The 16,364-nt window shown below is 41.4% G+C and overlaps 3 protein-coding genes across 13 annotated transcripts in view; 1 reads left to right on the top strand and 2 right to left on the bottom strand.

Annotated features, from left to right (window-relative positions):
* The window catches only part of abi1a (abl-interactor 1a), a 37,188-nt gene extending 34,118 nt beyond the window's left edge, over positions 1 to 3,070 (bottom strand). For 3 of the 10 annotated variants that reach the window (XM_028432815.1, XM_028432811.1, XM_028432813.1), the window contains exon 1: positions 2,863 to 3,063. In XM_028432815.1, the coding sequence (XP_028288616.1) occupies positions 2,863 to 2,979 (117 nt within the window). In that variant the 5' untranslated portion in view covers positions 2,980 to 3,063. Of the gene's footprint in view, positions 1 to 2,862 lie in introns of all 10 variants that reach the window. The other 7 variants (XM_028432806.1, XM_028432808.1, XM_028432809.1 and 4 more) reach the window with 5 other exon arrangements.
* An 827-nt stretch (positions 3,071 to 3,897) lies between these two features.
* Positions 3,898 to 9,495, top strand: acbd5a (acyl-CoA binding domain containing 5a). The gene is made up of 13 exons (XM_028433442.1): positions 3,898 to 4,027; positions 4,356 to 4,484; positions 4,673 to 4,793; positions 5,209 to 5,281; positions 5,439 to 5,556; positions 6,174 to 6,392; positions 6,464 to 6,652; positions 6,942 to 7,033; positions 7,104 to 7,302; positions 7,380 to 7,582; positions 8,089 to 8,148; positions 8,228 to 8,337; positions 8,417 to 9,495. Exons 2-13 carry the CDS (start codon positions 4,388 to 4,390, stop codon positions 8,427 to 8,429), a joined length of 1,494 nt encoding a protein of 497 aa, XP_028289243.1. The 5' UTR covers positions 3,898 to 4,027; positions 4,356 to 4,387; the 3' UTR covers positions 8,430 to 9,495.
* Positions 9,496 to 9,808: 313 nt separating this feature from the next.
* On the bottom strand, positions 9,809 to 15,999 carry mastl (microtubule associated serine/threonine kinase-like). Of its 2 annotated transcripts, XM_028433133.1 has the most exons (13): positions 15,696 to 15,999; positions 15,476 to 15,613; positions 15,240 to 15,379; positions 14,894 to 14,982; positions 14,699 to 14,805; positions 14,453 to 14,612; positions 14,221 to 14,369; positions 13,142 to 14,116; positions 12,568 to 12,709; positions 12,448 to 12,468; positions 11,568 to 11,681; positions 11,363 to 11,464; positions 9,809 to 11,045 (listed from the first exon to the last, which is right to left on the bottom strand). In XM_028433133.1, exons 1-13 carry the CDS (start codon positions 15,861 to 15,863, stop codon positions 10,888 to 10,890), a joined length of 2,463 nt encoding a protein of 820 aa, XP_028288934.1. In that variant the 5' UTR covers positions 15,864 to 15,999; the 3' UTR covers positions 9,809 to 10,887. The 2 variants fall into 2 exon arrangements, with proteins under 2 accessions (XP_028288934.1, XP_028288935.1); XM_028433134.1 differs by lacking the exon at positions 12,448 to 12,468.
* Positions 16,000 to 16,364: the final 365 nt, after the last annotated feature.

Below are 16,364 nucleotides of genomic sequence, written 5' to 3'. Positions count from 1 at the left end.
GTGTTTCTTCTTCCTGACACCAGCAGAGAAGACATTTCCAAGGAGCCGATGTTCAGTCAGCAGGGCAAACAGGAAACATGACTCTGACCTGTCTGTGTGTCATACACCACACACATTCTCTCTCTCCCAAAAACACTCTCTTAGACAAAGTAAAGTCACTATGAAGTGGAGAAAGTGGGGCAGGGATCTGTGGTTGGTCAGACAGAGCCACCACCATCTGCTTCAGCCACAGTGAGCAACACCAAAGCCTCCATGACAAGAACAGAAAAGGAGGAGAAGCAGAGGCAGAGGGGATGGAAAGTGAAGGAGGAGTGCTGAAAGGACGAGCTGAGGCATGTTGACATGTCACTCGGCCGAGCACACTTTTTATGTGTGTGTGTGTGTGTGGTGAGTATCTGCGGCAGACAGAGGCGGCTTATGAAAAGTGCACTGTTAGTCTGACACTCGCTTAACGCGGAGCTCGCGACGTGTGCTGAAAAAGCTTCAAATCCTGCTTTTTATGTCAGCACTTTCAGCAAGGTGCTCCACTAGAGCACAGAGAACAGAACCGGGCAGACGCATGACACAACTTTTCTGAGAAACCGAACTAAATTTACATCAAATGCAGCAGAGTGGCTTCTCAGCATCTTCATGCAGCCCAGAACTATTTATCTGAACAGATGGCAGAGTTCTGTGCTGCTCAAATCGAGGGATGTTTCCTTACAAGCAAAGACATTTACTCCAATTAAAACTCCACTGAACATTATACAATTACACTGATTGTACTGTAAATGACAAACTATCATAATCAGCCACAATCAGGCTATAGGATGACACAGAGAGGGTATATCTCCAGTTGTTCTGGTTTTTCACTTTGTCAAAGTGAAAAGGGAAGTTTTTCTGTTCAAATACTGCCATCCAGATAGAAAACCAGTAAACACAATCTCCAGTCATAAGCTTCTGCTTCTCGATGTTGTGTCATTGTGGGAAATCATGCTGCAATTACGCCTCCCTCTCATGTTACAGCTGGCCGTGGTGAACAGAATCCCTAACATGGGACATTCCCACAGTTGGTCCAGTTTTACATGAACTTGTTTGTGCTCTAAATGGGACACAGTTTGTTAAAACCTGCCTGCGTGGGTCGTACCTGGCTCTCAGAGCTCTTTGGCTTATAATGCCAAATGCTGCTAGGAAGGAGGAAGAAAACAAAATTACAGGGAGTCCCTGAGGAGTGCAGCTGGAACGGACACACCCTCTGTAGCTGATATGGTGGGTTGTCTTCCTGTTGAAAAAAAAATGGGTTTCTTTTTGTTTTCCACTGTTTGCCTGTCAGCTTGTTCTATTTTTTAGTAGTGGCTTACCACAGATGTTTCTGCACTAAAATAGTTGAAATTACACTGTTATAATCGTCACATTTAGAAATATATAGCTTAAAATGCGACACAAGCGCAATATATTTAAGTCAGTACATGTAAGTCAGCGGAGATAAAAACCAGCTCTGTTCCAAAAATCAATATCTCCAACCTTTATTGACCAACTAACAAAGGCTTTGTCTCAGCCACGCTGCAGGCCGGCAACCGAATGATCTCTAATTTATCCGAAACAGCTGCTTTCCACTGATTTCACTGTAACAGTAAGACTCTAGTGACATGATGCATACCATGATACAGCCACCATGATTCAATATTATTCAACATATCATAATACTGTAAGCACGCTAACAGGTAAACCTAATTTTAGGTAAATGAACCATGCCACACTATGTATTGGAAAGACACGTATCATGATGCAGGAGTAAAATTTCAATTTATTCCAATAACCTGCAAAAATGATATGCATTTTGACAATTGCCATATATTATGTCTTATATATTAATAAGACTGACAGGCAATATAATTTTTGGAAAGCTTATTAAATGTAATTACATATTATATCACTGAGGTTACGATTTATTTTACTATAATGTCTTGTAACAGTAGAAATTGTCATATATATGTATTGCTATTTTGTGTTTATACAAATAAACAATAATCAAAATACAATAACCTAATTTTTGGGAAAATTTTAATAGTTTAAAGAGCTTGCCAACTGCATATTAGCAAGATCTGGCTGTATCAATACAGTATCTATCTATTTAATGGCCAAAATCTGGCGGTATGATTATGTACCCTGGTGAATATTGTGAGAAAACTCCACCATATGCATAAATCATATAGTCTTAGAAACATATAAATAACCACAGTATTCAATATATTACAACCTTTTCCTACAGCCCTGATTTACATTCCAGCATTGCACGTTTATATGGCACCAAATGATATTTAACAGGTAAATAAAAGCCATGCACTGACATCACAGCTGCTGTATAAGTGCTTACAAGTCCATAATGTAGGCGTTTTACCACCACAGCGCAGGAGGATCCCCGAAGGGAACTTAGGTATTAAATGGTGAGTTTAATGACCCTATGGAAGGTAGAGCACTGTGCTGATGTTCATGTAGCTGTCACTACAGTGGCACATCTCGCTGAAGTGTTGAAATTAAAAAGTGTTTAAAGGCTGAATCCCGTCCAGTGACCCGCCGTGAGGCCTCTCTATCAGCAGTGAGAGTGGGAAGCAGTTCTGAACCGACCCAGTGTGATAATAAAAAGTAGACACACCCTCTGTGTAAACGGAATAAATGTGATCAGCAGCTCCCCGAAAACGTCCCACAAGCCAAACGATCCCCAAACTGTTCCTGGCTTATTTTCAGGGATCATTTTATAACCGACTCCAGCTTCTTTATCCACATTTCCTGTCCCAACAACAACCATTCAATCCGCAGCTTTCCACAGCGACAAAAGGCGGAGGACAGGACAAACGTGGAGGCTCCGTAACATTCACTTACCTGGACATAATTGTTCTCGCAGTAGTCTGCTACTCTGGTGAGGTTTTGGTAACTCTCTACGAGCGCTCTTTTGCCGGCCGGGATCTCTTCCTCTAACAACATTTGTAGCTCTGCCATCTTACATGTCTCCGCAGAGCCTCCCGTCCCTCTCTGCCTTCCCTTTGATTGAAACCACCAGAGCTCCCTCGGAAAAAAAGAAAAACTCCTCCGCCTGCTATTGTGGGATTCCTGCCCTCCAAAGATCGTCTGGGCGGAGCAAGAGCCATCACTCCGAGGTGAAAACAATGCCCCCCAGATTTGTTAACAGGAAAGCCCCCGTCTCATTTATATATTAACATATATTTTATTATTTTTTATTATTTTAATAAATTTGTAGAAGCTTATATATTAACACAATTGCATTGTAAAATATCTATAATAGTTTAAAAAATCTATGGCTTTTGTCAGTTTTATTTTTATTACAAAAGAAAAGAGAAATTAGCATAAAAATAATAATAAATAGTAACAAATAGTAAATTTACAATTCTAATGCATTATCTTAAGTTAGCATTTATATTAAGAATATATCTTGTCCTCCATTTTCTATTAGGTTTAAGTTTTAATAATAATAGTTAATAATATTCAACCAAGATAACCAATCTTCTTTTGTCAATTTGTTTTGTTAAATAGTTAATTCATTAATTTAAAGTTTAAAGTTTTTATGTCTAATAAAAACCAAGTATTTTTATTGTACTCGAAAATAAGACAAAGTAAGTGCTCTTGCTTTGCTGTCCGGACTTCCTATCACTCTCCCAACTGAAAAAACAACGATCCTGACTAGAGCATGCTGGGTACTGTAGTTTTATACGCAAGGATGTGTAGCCTTTAAGAGTGATTGATTGTATGCTACCGCTAATGCTTTAATATGTTTCAGTACTTGACATTTCTGTCGTTCTTTTCATAAACATTTCACGCCTTTTTAAAACCCGACAGCTAGTCCAAAAAAAACTACAAATTACGCTAAAGAATCGCGGGGTATTGTGGAACTTGTAGGACTCGTCGTTAGAAATCTGGTGGGAAACTACAATACCCAGCGGTGCGTGGCCTTATATGCTGTTCATGGCGTCTGGTAGAGGACTAAAGACAAGTCCCCTTCTGACAAACAGATAGGTCGCTGAAAATAACGGTAAGTAACATTTGTTTTGAGCTTTTCCGTCGAAAGTTTGCAAGCATATGTAGCAGTTAGCATAAATAAGGACGTGTCGCAGGTGAAATGTTGTGTCCTAGATACACAAATGTCTCAACCTCCGCCTACTGGTGGTCATAACATACTGTACACTGTTAGTTACAAGTTAAGCTAGCAACAATAGCGTCACAAAAGTCCAGCGAATTATATTATACGTTACTATACTCTTCTATATGCTTTACTATAAAAGTGTTTGTGTTATATGTAAATGTGTTTTTGTTGAGGTATGTTGATTGTAAAGCCGTGTTTGTTTGTTTGTCGACTGCAGGTTTTGTGGCAGTTGTCCGTCAAAGTGACACGATGGAGGTGGAAAGTGTCAGTGCGGCCGATAAGACGCGTTTGACCGAGCTGAGGTTCGAGGCCGCCGTGAAAGTGATCAAGAGTTTACCCCCGGATGGTAAGTGGAGGCACCGGGCTGCTGCTGCATGGTGTCAGGGCTGCTCAGGTGCAGTGCGGAGCAGCAGCTTGTGCGATTTAAGTAATCCCCTTTACTAGCAGCTTTACACCATGTCTGCTCTGTCTTGAAGACTTCACAACAAAAAAAAGCTACTTCCTACTTTTCTATAATAAACTTTCTCTCCACAGGTCCCTTCCAGCCCTCCAATGACATGATGCTCAAGTTCTACAGTTATTATAAGCAAGCCACTGTGGGAGCATGCAATATACCACGGCCTGGCTTCTGGGATGCAGTTGGTAAAGCTAAATGGTAAAGTGTTTTTAAAATAATAATAAGTTCCCTTCAATGTGAAGCTAATGAGCACACTTTGCTCTGACACCCAGACTGAATGAGACACTGTGTAACTTGCAGCTTCGTGCCTGCTTCGACCTCAGGGTGAAACTCTTCTGAGATGTGTGAGGCGATCTTTGCACCCGCTAAAGTGCGACTTAGAATGAACTCTTACACACAAAGTTCACTTTCTCTCAGGAGAAATGTGAAATAAAACACTTGAGTTTGTAGTGTTTGGTTCAGATTCTGAAGGCCTTTGAACCACAGCATGCAAAGAACACACTGACCTCAAATAAATCGTCTCTGTTGACAAAGCTGGAAACTGGAACAGACTGTTTTGATGAATATTTGATTTAACTCTTTGTATTTTTGTTCCCTTTTATTATTATTGTAGGGATGCGTGGAATTCCCTTGGTGATATGCCGAAAGAGGAAGCCATGTCAGCCTATGTTGATGAGATGAAGCTGGTATGTTATGCCTGTTTTGCAAAGTCATCATGAAAAAATGAGATTTGAAAAAAAGCTCATCATTAACAAATGAGCATAAAACCTGTATTTCACTTAATTTTATCAACAGTTGTCAATCATATTATTGAGAGGTGTTGTGTCTGTATTTTGCATGTAGATCCTGGAGGGAATGCCCATGACTGATGAGGTGGAGGAGCTATTACGGGTCCTTGGTCCATTTTACGAGCTGGTTGAAGAGAAGAAGAGGATCACGCAGATATCAGACCTGAGCACAGGTAGAGGTTTACTCCCTTTACTTTGCTACCTTTCACTTCCTCACGTTGAAAGAAACGGATCTCAACTTTTTTTCTTCACAATGTCTTGCTGTTTGCTATTTGCTCAGCCCGTTTGACACAGTTTGCTAGGCAACTGGAAGGCAAGTACATGTCTGTGGTAATATTTCAGTGTGGTGGTATATACAGTAGTTTTAGTGTCTTGTTTGTGGTGTAGCTCAGATCGTGTTTATTAGCTGTCCTATTACACATGCTTTGTTAGTACTAGAGAAACAGTAGCATTGTACTCTTAGAAACAACATCTGGGGGTGCCCGGGTAGCTCACCTGGTTTTGTGGGTGCACTGTGAACTGAGACTATACTCTTTACTGTGGTGGTACAGGTTCTGATACCTTTGCTGAATGTCATCTCTTTTTCCTCAGCTCTGTTGCTTCGTGTCTCTTGTCACTGTCCAGTATATTAAAACATGTTAAAGAAAAAAGGAAACAACTTTTAAATTTGAATGAAAAATGTGACAAGGTAAAAAATACGCCTAGCAACTGCGTGTGGCTCAGAGGGATAAAGGGAGCAGTGGCTTTTAGTATTTATGAGCTTGTCATAAAAATCCATCTTGTTGCACAGGGTTTGGTACAATGCTGAATTCAATGCAGACAAAGAGTGTCGCAAAGGACATTGTCAGATCCATGGAAATGAACGGCACCCTGAAGACTCAGCCTGCCAGGCAAAAACCAATAGAGGACAGGCGACAGGAGGATGTGGAAGAGGAAGAGGAAGAGGAGGAGGAGGAGGATGAGGAGGAGGAAGAGGAAGAAGACGTAGTGATAAGGGAGGTTGGAAAAGGTAACAAAGCTCCATATTTTTGATTTGTGTGTGAATACAAGAGACTATTTAGAGTTTCTTCTTTTTTCCAGACAAGAAATCAGCAGTGTTACAACCAAAGAAGAAGAGCTCAACCAGGAGACACAAACTCGTGTCAAATGGTAAAGTGACTAATGGGGTCAACCATCTGACCAACGGCAGCCATTCCAGGGCTGCCCTGAACAGTGAGGACTCACAGGAGGGTTCGGTTGGCGAGCCTCTGCTCAACGGGCACCACACAGGTTAGGAAATAAAACGACTCCCCCACACTCATGCTGACTGCCTGTGTATGAGTGCATCATGTGATCAGATAATCTGCTCAGGCTGGTTCTCAGAGCTGTAGCCACCCCTTACACATTAGCTGCTCCTGGGGCAGCTTTAATGGAGTAAATTAATGGCTCTGCTCAAGTGGAGCACAAAGCCCCAAATTAGGTGAACTTCCTCCATGTCACTGTTAATTACAGTGGAGTGTAGCCATTATGATGCAGGTCCAGTCTGAGCTGCTTTTGTTCCCCTTTGTACTGCCACCAGATCCAAGTGGAGAGGTGTCTGGACCCAACCATCTGGCCAGTGACTCAGACAGTGAAGTCTATTGTGACTCTGTGGACCAGTTCGGTCAGGAGGCAAGTCAAACCACACAAATACTGGTCCTTTTCTAAACTGCTTAGTTATCACATTGTGCATCTTCTCCAGAGCTCAGAGCATAACCGCTCTCTGGATGACCTGGAGGAAGAGGAAAGTCATGTCCTGTTGCCTGGAGAAGTGTTGCAGGAGAGCTCACCAGAGGTCATCAGGTGTGGAGGGGAAGACGGAGAAGCAGGGGGAACAATGTCACAGGGGCAGAGGCTAAATGTGGACGTGCCACGCAGCTCCTTGATCAGAAGAGGACATGGTATGGCTGCAGGGATTTTACCCTCAAACAAGTACAATAATATGTGTGTATTTACTTTTTTTTGGCTTTGCCTCTAGGTTCCAGGTCTCCAGGTCTTGGCTCTGGATCTATGATGCCCACGCACAGCAGTGGAGATGGGGATGGGGGCCGCTGGGGAGGTGCTGTAACACCGGGCGGGAACCTAAATGAGCAGATTGTGGTGGCTCTGGCACGGCTGCAGGAGGACATGCAGAGCGTTCTGGAGAGGCTGCACACCCTCGAGGCTCTAACAGCAAGCCAGGTCAGACCAGCATGTCCTCTTTACCCATTACATTGAGAAAGGGCATTTAGAGGACACAAATCAAAGGTCCAGATGAGTGCATCTAATCTTTTAGTTCATTTTGCACCAATGCTGAAGACAGTTTATCTGCAAACATTTTTTAGTACCTTTGGTACCTACCAAAGTTCATTTTTGTGCATATTGTATAATAAGTAACCAACATGCTAACTGCTACATGAAAGCTGTCAAAGATTCTCATCTTTGTTTTGGTTTTTCTTTGATGAACCATTTACTGTAAACATAAAGAGAATTATTCTTGTCTTTAACTATCGAAGCAGCATACCTTCTAAGAGATATGACTGAAAGACTGTTCTCCACATCAGTGGATATGTAACACTACATGGTGTGTAAAAATGCAAAGTTCTGTGTGTGTATGATTTTCAGGACAGATAAAGAGAATGTACTTTGGCTCAGCAAACATCATGAGGCGATGAGAGACTAACGGTGTCAGCTTCTCTCTTTAACAGGCGAGATCTGTGGCTCTGTCTCCTACTTATGCATCACTTCCTGTGAACAGGAGGATTCAGGTAAACACTGCTTCTGATTATTAATGGGAACTATTAAAACAAGTTAAATGTGTAATAAAGCTGATTCTTTCTCACTTAGAAACCATCCTGGTGGCCTTTCGACATTTCACCAACCAGTCTGGCCTTTGCTGTCATTTGGCCATTTGTGGTTCAGTGGCTTATCCGCTTATTCTTGCAGAGGAGGAGAAGGTATCACTGTCTACTAATACTAATATGCATTGTACTGTACATGCTATATTTGTGTAATAATATGATGTCTTCTCACCAGACAAATCAACTGAACCTGCTCACTGGAGTGCTCTGAACATCTGTGGTTGGGTTGCTAATGGCTGTAACTCCCTCCTCTCCCCCATGATTAGACCCACAGCCCAGTAATTTGCTTTTGCACTATGAAGAAGGCACCTCGAGCGTGTTGCACTCTGGAAGCAAACGGGAAGATGAATGTATGGGCTATTTGAGATGTACTGGAATGAACCTTATCCTCTGTCCTGAGATGGGGAGTGTCTGCAGTGTGTAGCTTGATGTGATTAGACGTTTCCCACCATTCATTAGCCGCCCAGGTAATGCTGCTATAATAAAACAAATTGTAATAACTGTAGAATAGATGTAAGGATTGAATGTAATACTGTACTGAAAATGTGAGATTCTTTATATAATTCTTGGAATAAGTTAATATTTATTGGTTTTAGCATCAGTTAATAGGCTTCGCTGGTCAGATTCCAGGTTTATGTTTAAAGTGTGAGTGTGTGAGTGTGTGTACATGTAATGCAGTGTCTGACTTTTCAAATAGACAAAGTGCCTCAACATCGTAAGGTACATTCATATTTTAGGTGGCATTATCATTTCCTACATTCACATATTGTAGCATAACTGTTGCAGAGTTCTGGACCAAATTTGCATTAATCACACCAACTAGTGAGTCATGAGGAGGTGAGAGCCTTCCACTCAGATATCAGATTATAAAAATGCATAACATATGTTCATGTTGTTTTCTGTTGCAAAATCTTAATGTTTTTTTTTGTTTTGTATGAATATCAGAGAGCTTTGGACTGATTATAGTAATCCTGGCCAGCTTATTGCAGAATTGTATAAATAGCTGTACAGTTGAGATCAACATGCAATATTTTAATTGCATCCATGTGTATTATTAATGTAGAATATTATATCATATTTGCAAAGGTTGGCATCTGCAATAGCACTAATCTTTTCCAGAGCCATTATGTTTTAATAAAAAGAAGGGTTAGCTCATCTTTCTACTAAACACAAAGAGGCTTTCTCACCCTCTCTGTGGATAGAGTGGTGTCTGCATGTGACGATATCAGCCTGAAATAAAATTTTCACAAAGCAGTCATGTTTCTGCATTATTTTAAATCAGAGTGCAGTTAAGCCCCGCCCACAGGAGGAAGATCAACGTAGTTTTCTTGTAATTTCTAAACATGTCAGTCTTCATCTGCCCATTTTTGTGCAGCATACATTTTATTCAGTCTTTTTATAATAATTATGCAGACGTATTCATATTCTCATTACATTTATTTCTAAATTATGTTGATATTTGTAGCAATAATTACCTCCAATTTCAAAGTATGTTACAAACATTTTATTTGCATCTTTTTACCTCAGAGTCACCAAGATAAAACTTTACAAGAAGCACGTGGTAGTGTGAAAATCACAAACAACATAAAAACAGTTGGAATAATAAGGAACTACTAAAACAAGAACACAGTGTTTATAGCAGGAGTTACATATAAAATATATTACTAAATGAATCTTTAGCAGTGTTGCACCCCTAAGAGAGAAGTTTAGCAGGCCCGCCCACCCAGCAGGGGAACATTTCAATGATGAACAGTGCAGTTAGATAACGGAGCATATCTGTGTGGCAGGTTAAAGGGAGAGTCTGGATTCTTTGAAGTGGATTTGCACGAGTTACTTATCTATAATCAGTGAATTATCTACACTAGACTGTGCTCGGAAGATCGGAAGGCAGAAAAGAGGTCAGGAACCGAGCTGCTATTATAGTGAAATATTGTAGCCACATAAAAATAAATCAGTTTCAGTGTCTACTGTATATTTAGCCAAAGTTTCTAATATAATGATCTTGCAGTCAGACATTGAAAAGCTACCAGACTCCACTGATAGAACCTGGATTTACCCTTACACAATACAGGTTTCAGCCCACATTTGCCACAATTTGTGTTACTGTATGTTGTATTTAGCTTTTTAGCTTTAGCGTGTTAACACATTCATTTGTATTTCAATTGATGCATTAAAACACCACAGTCACACAGCAGATCAGAAACTCATCTGTTGTCGGGGGTAAAATTATTGCTTTTTCCCCCCAATGGAGTCTGTGTAGCTTTTTTTTTTTTTAATCTGAGCTTTATAGGCAGCTAAAATACATTTTTCCAGGTGACACTTTCCACCTCATTTTCAACCACCATGCACTATGGACTCATGCAACCCTGACCTCACAGTAACTGAACTACTCCTTTAACGTCACTATAGTACCCCCACAGCATAATAAAGACACGGCAAATAGTATGTTTGCTAGAATTTAACTTAAAGAGACGTAACTAAATAATACAGTGATGTGTTAGAAATGTCTGGCTGTTATAACCAGTGATTGCACATAACATAAAAAGTTTTTTTTTTATATCACAACAGACACATAATCAGATCCATGTCTGTATATTTATTAGTATAACAGGGTCTGATAGAGGTGTGCTGTTTAAAATAAAACACCTATAGGCTGAAGCCTGACACGGCAATGTGCTGAGCGTTGTTCCTTGCCTCAAAGTACGAAGTGTCGGTTTCGTCCTCCGGCTGAGGTATAAAAAGCATCGGCTGGTTCTGCAGGTTGTCCCAGTCCAGGCCATCAAACAGGGGGTGGCACTTCAGCTCTGGTGGAAGACACACACACACACATCCCATTTCAACATTTGATGAAAACACACAGCAGGTATGTTGTGCTAATAAATATTACAGTTCACATGAAACAGCTAACTTGTCTGCATATTTACATGCTTCCTTTAAATACAGGAAACTAATGGATTCTAACCTCCATTAAACAAAAGCCTGAAAGTGGGTCACAGTGGGTCCCCGAGGTCAGAGAGACTCTTGGAAACACAGTATATATATATATATATATATATAAAAAACGTGTCAACCAGAGGATGAAGATTGTGCTAACAGCATAGATCTTAAAGGTGTTCCTCACCCTTTAGACCAGCTCGTTTTGTGTTGTCCATTGTCAGCAGAATTTCAATGGCATTCCTTGAATTCACAGAGAGCTCCTCCTCCCCCTCAGGCCAGGGGATGTCTGAAATAGATATGTTTTGTCACAAAATGTAAGCGAATGAGCATACAGTGAAGAACTTCTGAGCATTTTGTGGTTGAGGTTCAGGACAGGAGATCTAACGCACCTCTGTTGAGAATATTCTGGAAGACCAGCTGAGGTGTCTCGTCGTTGAAAGGTGGCACGCCGGTTAGGAACTCGAAAAGACACACCCCCAGCGCCCACCAGTCCACCATGCAGTCTGAGGGGTAAAGAGAAATGTGAGTGAGATTATAACGCACAGCTGGATTTCCTGTTAGAGCGTGCACTAACTGTACTGCAGTGGCAAAAGCAGGGGCTACGTTAGACTTAGGATGAAGGATGACCTTAGTAATCATAGTGAATAAATTGACAGCAGTGATACACTCTACTGGAGGGCATTTCAAAAAGCAGGTCCCCATTATGAAAACACTCAACATCCAACACACAGAGATGCAGATTTTGTGTCTAACTGTGCAGTTTTAAAGGAACTTTGCTTATTCACTATAATGATCAGTGTCTATTACTGGGTTAGCACGGGAGATAAATCATTTCTTCCACACGGGATCATTCATATCTCAGATGCTCATGAACTCGAACAGCAGCAATCACGCTGGTATTTTTGGAACAAACAGGACACGTCAATGGCTTATATTAAATGGCAGCGCCTGTATCAGTTACAAATATGTAAGATAATAAGAGCAATAACCCATATTTGTCCAGTTAAAAGTGTATAAACAAACCATTCCCCTGCTGTTAACAATGGTGTTAGCGCATTGTTAAAGGAGACCCAATTTTTTAAAACCTTTGTAACCACACACACAGCAGGCTCGCAGTCTCCCTCCAATCAGGCCAATCAGGGATTGTTCACCAGAGACAGAGGGGACAGGGAGACGGGGAAGGAATCAGCTCATTCCCTCAGCGTATTAGCAGGCCCAGTGACATGCAAGCTCACTGGCAGGAAACATCAAATATCATGATACACTTACCATACTGAGCACTTCCTGAAACTAAAAGAGAAGGCCTGTCACCACAGCTACAAGGTAAAGAACGCCTATGACGTTGCCAAAAAGACTCGACTGTTCGGGTTTTGAATTCCCTGCTCTTACCGTGTGGTTTGCCCAGAAGAAGCTCCGGAGCCAAATAGTCAGGCGTGCCTAAAATGAGTCCACCCTCAACAGGCAGCGCGCCCCTTCGGACGCTCTTTGGAGTCCTGAAGGGGGTATGAGAGGTCGACATGGGCTGAGGAGTCTGACGAGAGGGGAGCAAAAACACATTATAAAAAGGGACATGTAAATAAAAGACATCACAACACGCGTCTATACTAGAACAAATATTTAGAATCAAGGCCGTACATCCAACTTAAAATTCCACATATAACAATCTGAATAGCTTTTGTTAAGATTTAAAAATAAAGTCACAATTTTTAAATTAATATCAGATACCGGCTCCTATATTGACTCAATAGTTAGATCGAATATCAGATAATAGGGCTGATCCACATGGAGCATGCAAAGCTCAGGTATCAGGACTGAAAAAGTCCACATCAGTACCTCTCTAGTAGGTTACAAGATGCACCAATGGCCCACAGTCAGAAGGTTTCTATATTTTAAATGAATAACTATAACCAGAGTGTACAACCTGACATCGTGTCTCTGTTTATCGTGCTTGCATCGGATCTACCTGATAGAGAGAACTGTTGGAGCTGGCTCTTTTCTGCAGTGGTGTTGCAGTCCCAGATGCAGAGTGATAAGAAGCTGTTGTAGATAGGTCCATAGCCTCCACAGATCCAGTGCTCATTCGGGACACCCCTGATATGTTGGAGCGGTTAATGGAGCTACAGTAGCTGCGGAAACAGACAATGTTTCGCGGCTTGAGGAACAAGGGGGACTGCGACACACTGCAACCCAGATCAGGAAGTCGGTTTAGGAAGGAACACTGGGGTTCACCGCCCTGACCAAAGTGACCAAGCTTAGGTGTTTCAGTTGAGACAGCAGAGGGCACTTGTAATTCAGCTGTAGAGGAGTGTCTCCTCTCCTCTAGTTCCACGGGAGACAGAAAGTTTCTCTTTCTGGAGGGCTGTCTTGGTTGTAGAGCTGCCAGCCTGTCAGTACAGAGAGAGGTTTCATGCACGGAGTCGTCAGAGTCCAGACTCAAGCTCCTGCAAATATCGCTGTTCCCAGAACACGGAGACGTGACACTTGAATGTGACAAGTCTTTGACTCCGTCTTCGAACACGTCCTCCCCTGGCTCATCCAGGTCAGAAAACAGACTTTTGGCCACAGCAATGGGACTGGAGCGTTTCGGGCCCCCAGCCTCCTCAGAAGAGGTCATAAAGTCGCCTAGTTGGATGGAAGAAAACACTCCAGTCAAGCCGGTGTGAAACCTGGCAGTCTCTTCTGGAATCTTGAAGCATCTCTTGTAGTCCGAGTTTCTCTTCTTGGCTTGGATCTTCAGCGACTCTGGACTACATTCTATGTCTGAATATGTTCTCTTCACAGATGAGGGAACCCCAGGCCCATGGTGTTCTCTCACTGATGAGCAAATATCCCCTCGAGGTGTGGAGACAGACTCCTCTTTGTTTGTGTGAGACAAGGTGGGGGCACATTCTTTGGATTGCCCTCTCCCCTTCTGATCATTGATGTGTTCATTTTCTTTCTAAAGAAGAAACAAAACCATTACCACAACAAGATGTTAGCTTACAGGAGAGATAAACATAAGAATAAAGAGCGGTCACGTCACTCCGAATCACTGTCACTGACCTCCTCACACTCCCACAGTGGACTGATGCCACCTTCGGTGTCCGTGGTGCTGCCTGCACTCATCGTTTCGAACCTTTTCCTGGTTTTTAGCAACGTGGGAGTCAGATTTTTGGCCAGCTTATGAGGACTAAACACACTGCTGTTAGGTCCTATTTGAACAAAACAGAAAAACCAGTTTGACACAAATTTCCCAAGCCAAGGGCAAAGCTAATGAATATCTACATTAACATACCCAGTTTCCATGGGCGGAGAGCCGGAGAGGACAACTGATCTTTTTTCTTCATTAAGGGAGAATCCAAAGAGTTGTTCTTCTGTTTTAGTTTGCTGCAGGACATGGGGCTGGAGGCTGCTGATGCACTGCAGTGACGTTTGCCCTCTGCTGCAGGTGTATTCTGTTTTTATTGACATAAAGAAAGAATTGTTATGCAGCAGAAACGCTCCTTAAAAACATCTTTTTATGTGACATTAAATCACTTACAAATCCAAGGGAGCTGATTAAGGAGAGGACCTGACCCGGAGTACGGAAGTAATCTTTTTTTGGTTTTGCCAGGGAGGGAGTAGTTAGGATATCCATAAGACTCAGCTCTGATATAGGAAGTACCAAAATAAAACAAATTACCATTTTTACTAGTGACAGTTGTTACAATTTCTTAAACCCGGTTGGACTTCATACCTCTATCAAGCTTAACCTTCGACAGCCCAAAGTCTGTCAGTTTGATGTGTCCTTCATTGGATATCAGCATGTTGTCTGGCTTCAAATCCCTGAAAAGTAACCATTAAATTCAAGAAATACCGATCATTCAGTGTTATTCAAAAGGCGATGACCCTCAGTTGCACTAGCAGGAGCTCCAAAATGTGTTTATTCATAATTAAAATCAGCTGATTCACTTTGTTATTTGTTTACATGTAGATGTAATGTCTCTTGTCTGCACAAACAATTAATATGAGCAATTAATTTAAGAATTTGACTTCATTTTTGCCATGTTTGTGGCTATAGGATCGATGTAACATGCAAGTACCTGTGTATTATGCCATGCCGGTGGAGATAATCCAAAGCAAGAGCAACCTCTGAGATGTATTTTACAGACATTTCCTGGTCGAAATAGCCATAAATATGAAGGAGAGATTTGACATCTCCACCAATGAGGTATTCCATTACCTGCAAGTAACAGTAACATTGAACATTATAAATTATAATTGCATAATTTACAATATGCTTGTTGGATGTGTGTTTTCTCTAGTCACTGTGTGTTACCAGATAGATCTTTGTGGCTGTCTGCAGAGAGTAAAACAGGTGAACCACGAAGGGACTTTTGCTCAAAGCAAGTGCATCTCTCTCTGCCTTCATCTGGCCAGTCATATTTTTGTCGACCATGTCTGATTTCTTCATCACCTAAAAACAAAAAGATTAATTTCAGCTCATCTAGAGCTTGACTGTAAACTAATGTGAGCATTTAAATTCCAGGCTGTCTCACCTTTACGGCGTATAACCGTGCATTGCTCTTCTTCCGTGCAAGGTAGACCTTGCCAAAAGCACCGCGGCTGATGGGCTTCAAAACGATGAAATCGTCGATCGAAGGCGGTTTAGGAACATCCCCTGTTTTCTTAGTTTTATCCAAGTGTTCCTTTTCTTCTGCGTCCATTATTTACCACATTCAGAGCTGGGGCCGTGTTGTGTTCCTAACAGCCAGCTAACTCAAAATAAAAAGTCGTTGCATGATAAAACAACACTGCGGTTTGTTTTGAATTTTTGAATTCCACTGCTTTTCGCGGGGGCCTCTGACCCATATTTAGCTGTCCAATAAACTGCCTATGTGCAAATAGAATAACACGCTTTAATAGTGGCATACCTATGGGATAGTTATTAACTTTATCGATTAATATCTATGTACTTTAACTTTAGTGAAGAAAGCTGTAATAATAATATAATATTTATAGGGTGTACGTTATATTTTCCTTTCAGGCAGCAACAAATACATGAAAAGCTAATGTAGACATTGCGTAATAACGACTAAATATTTGTTTCTGTATGGCATATCATGGGGAAAATAACAATAGAGGCAGATATTGTCTTATATATAGCGATATTATTTAACTGTAATATTCAAACTGTGAAGTTTTAGGTTTTTAAGTGATGTACCGGA

This window comes from Parambassis ranga, chromosome 20, assembly GCF_900634625.1.
Source record: "Parambassis ranga chromosome 20, fParRan2.1, whole genome shotgun sequence".
NCBI lineage: Eukaryota > Metazoa > Chordata > Actinopteri > Ambassidae > Parambassis > Parambassis ranga.
The sequence above is the reverse complement of the archived record's forward strand: the minus strand, read 5'-3'. Positions and strand labels throughout refer to the sequence as shown.

Excerpts from the sequence above, each read along its gene's own strand:
- acbd5a (XM_028433442.1), top strand. The coding sequence starts at position 4,388 with ATGGAGGTGGAAAGTGTCAGTGCGGCCGATAAGACGCGTTTGACCGAG. Across the intron at positions 5,282-5,438 it reads ATGTTGATGAGATGAAGCTG|ATCCTGGAGGGAATGCCCAT; the intron begins GTATGTTATGCC and ends TTTTGCATGTAG. Across the intron at positions 8,149-8,227 it reads CTGTGAACAGGAGGATTCAG|AAACCATCCTGGTGGCCTTT; the intron begins GTAAACACTGCT and ends TTTCTCACTTAG.
- mastl (XM_028433133.1), bottom strand. The coding sequence starts at position 15,863 with ATGGACGCAGAAGAAAAGGAACACTTGGATAAAACTAAGAAAACAGGG. Across the intron at positions 14,983-15,239 it reads CGGCATGGCATAATACACAG|GGATTTGAAGCCAGACAACA; the intron begins GTACTTGCATGT and ends GTTACTTTTCAG. Across the intron at positions 14,117-14,220 it reads CACTGTGGGAGTGTGAGGAG|AAAGAAAATGAACACATCAA; the intron begins GTCAGTGACAGT and ends TTTCTTCTTTAG.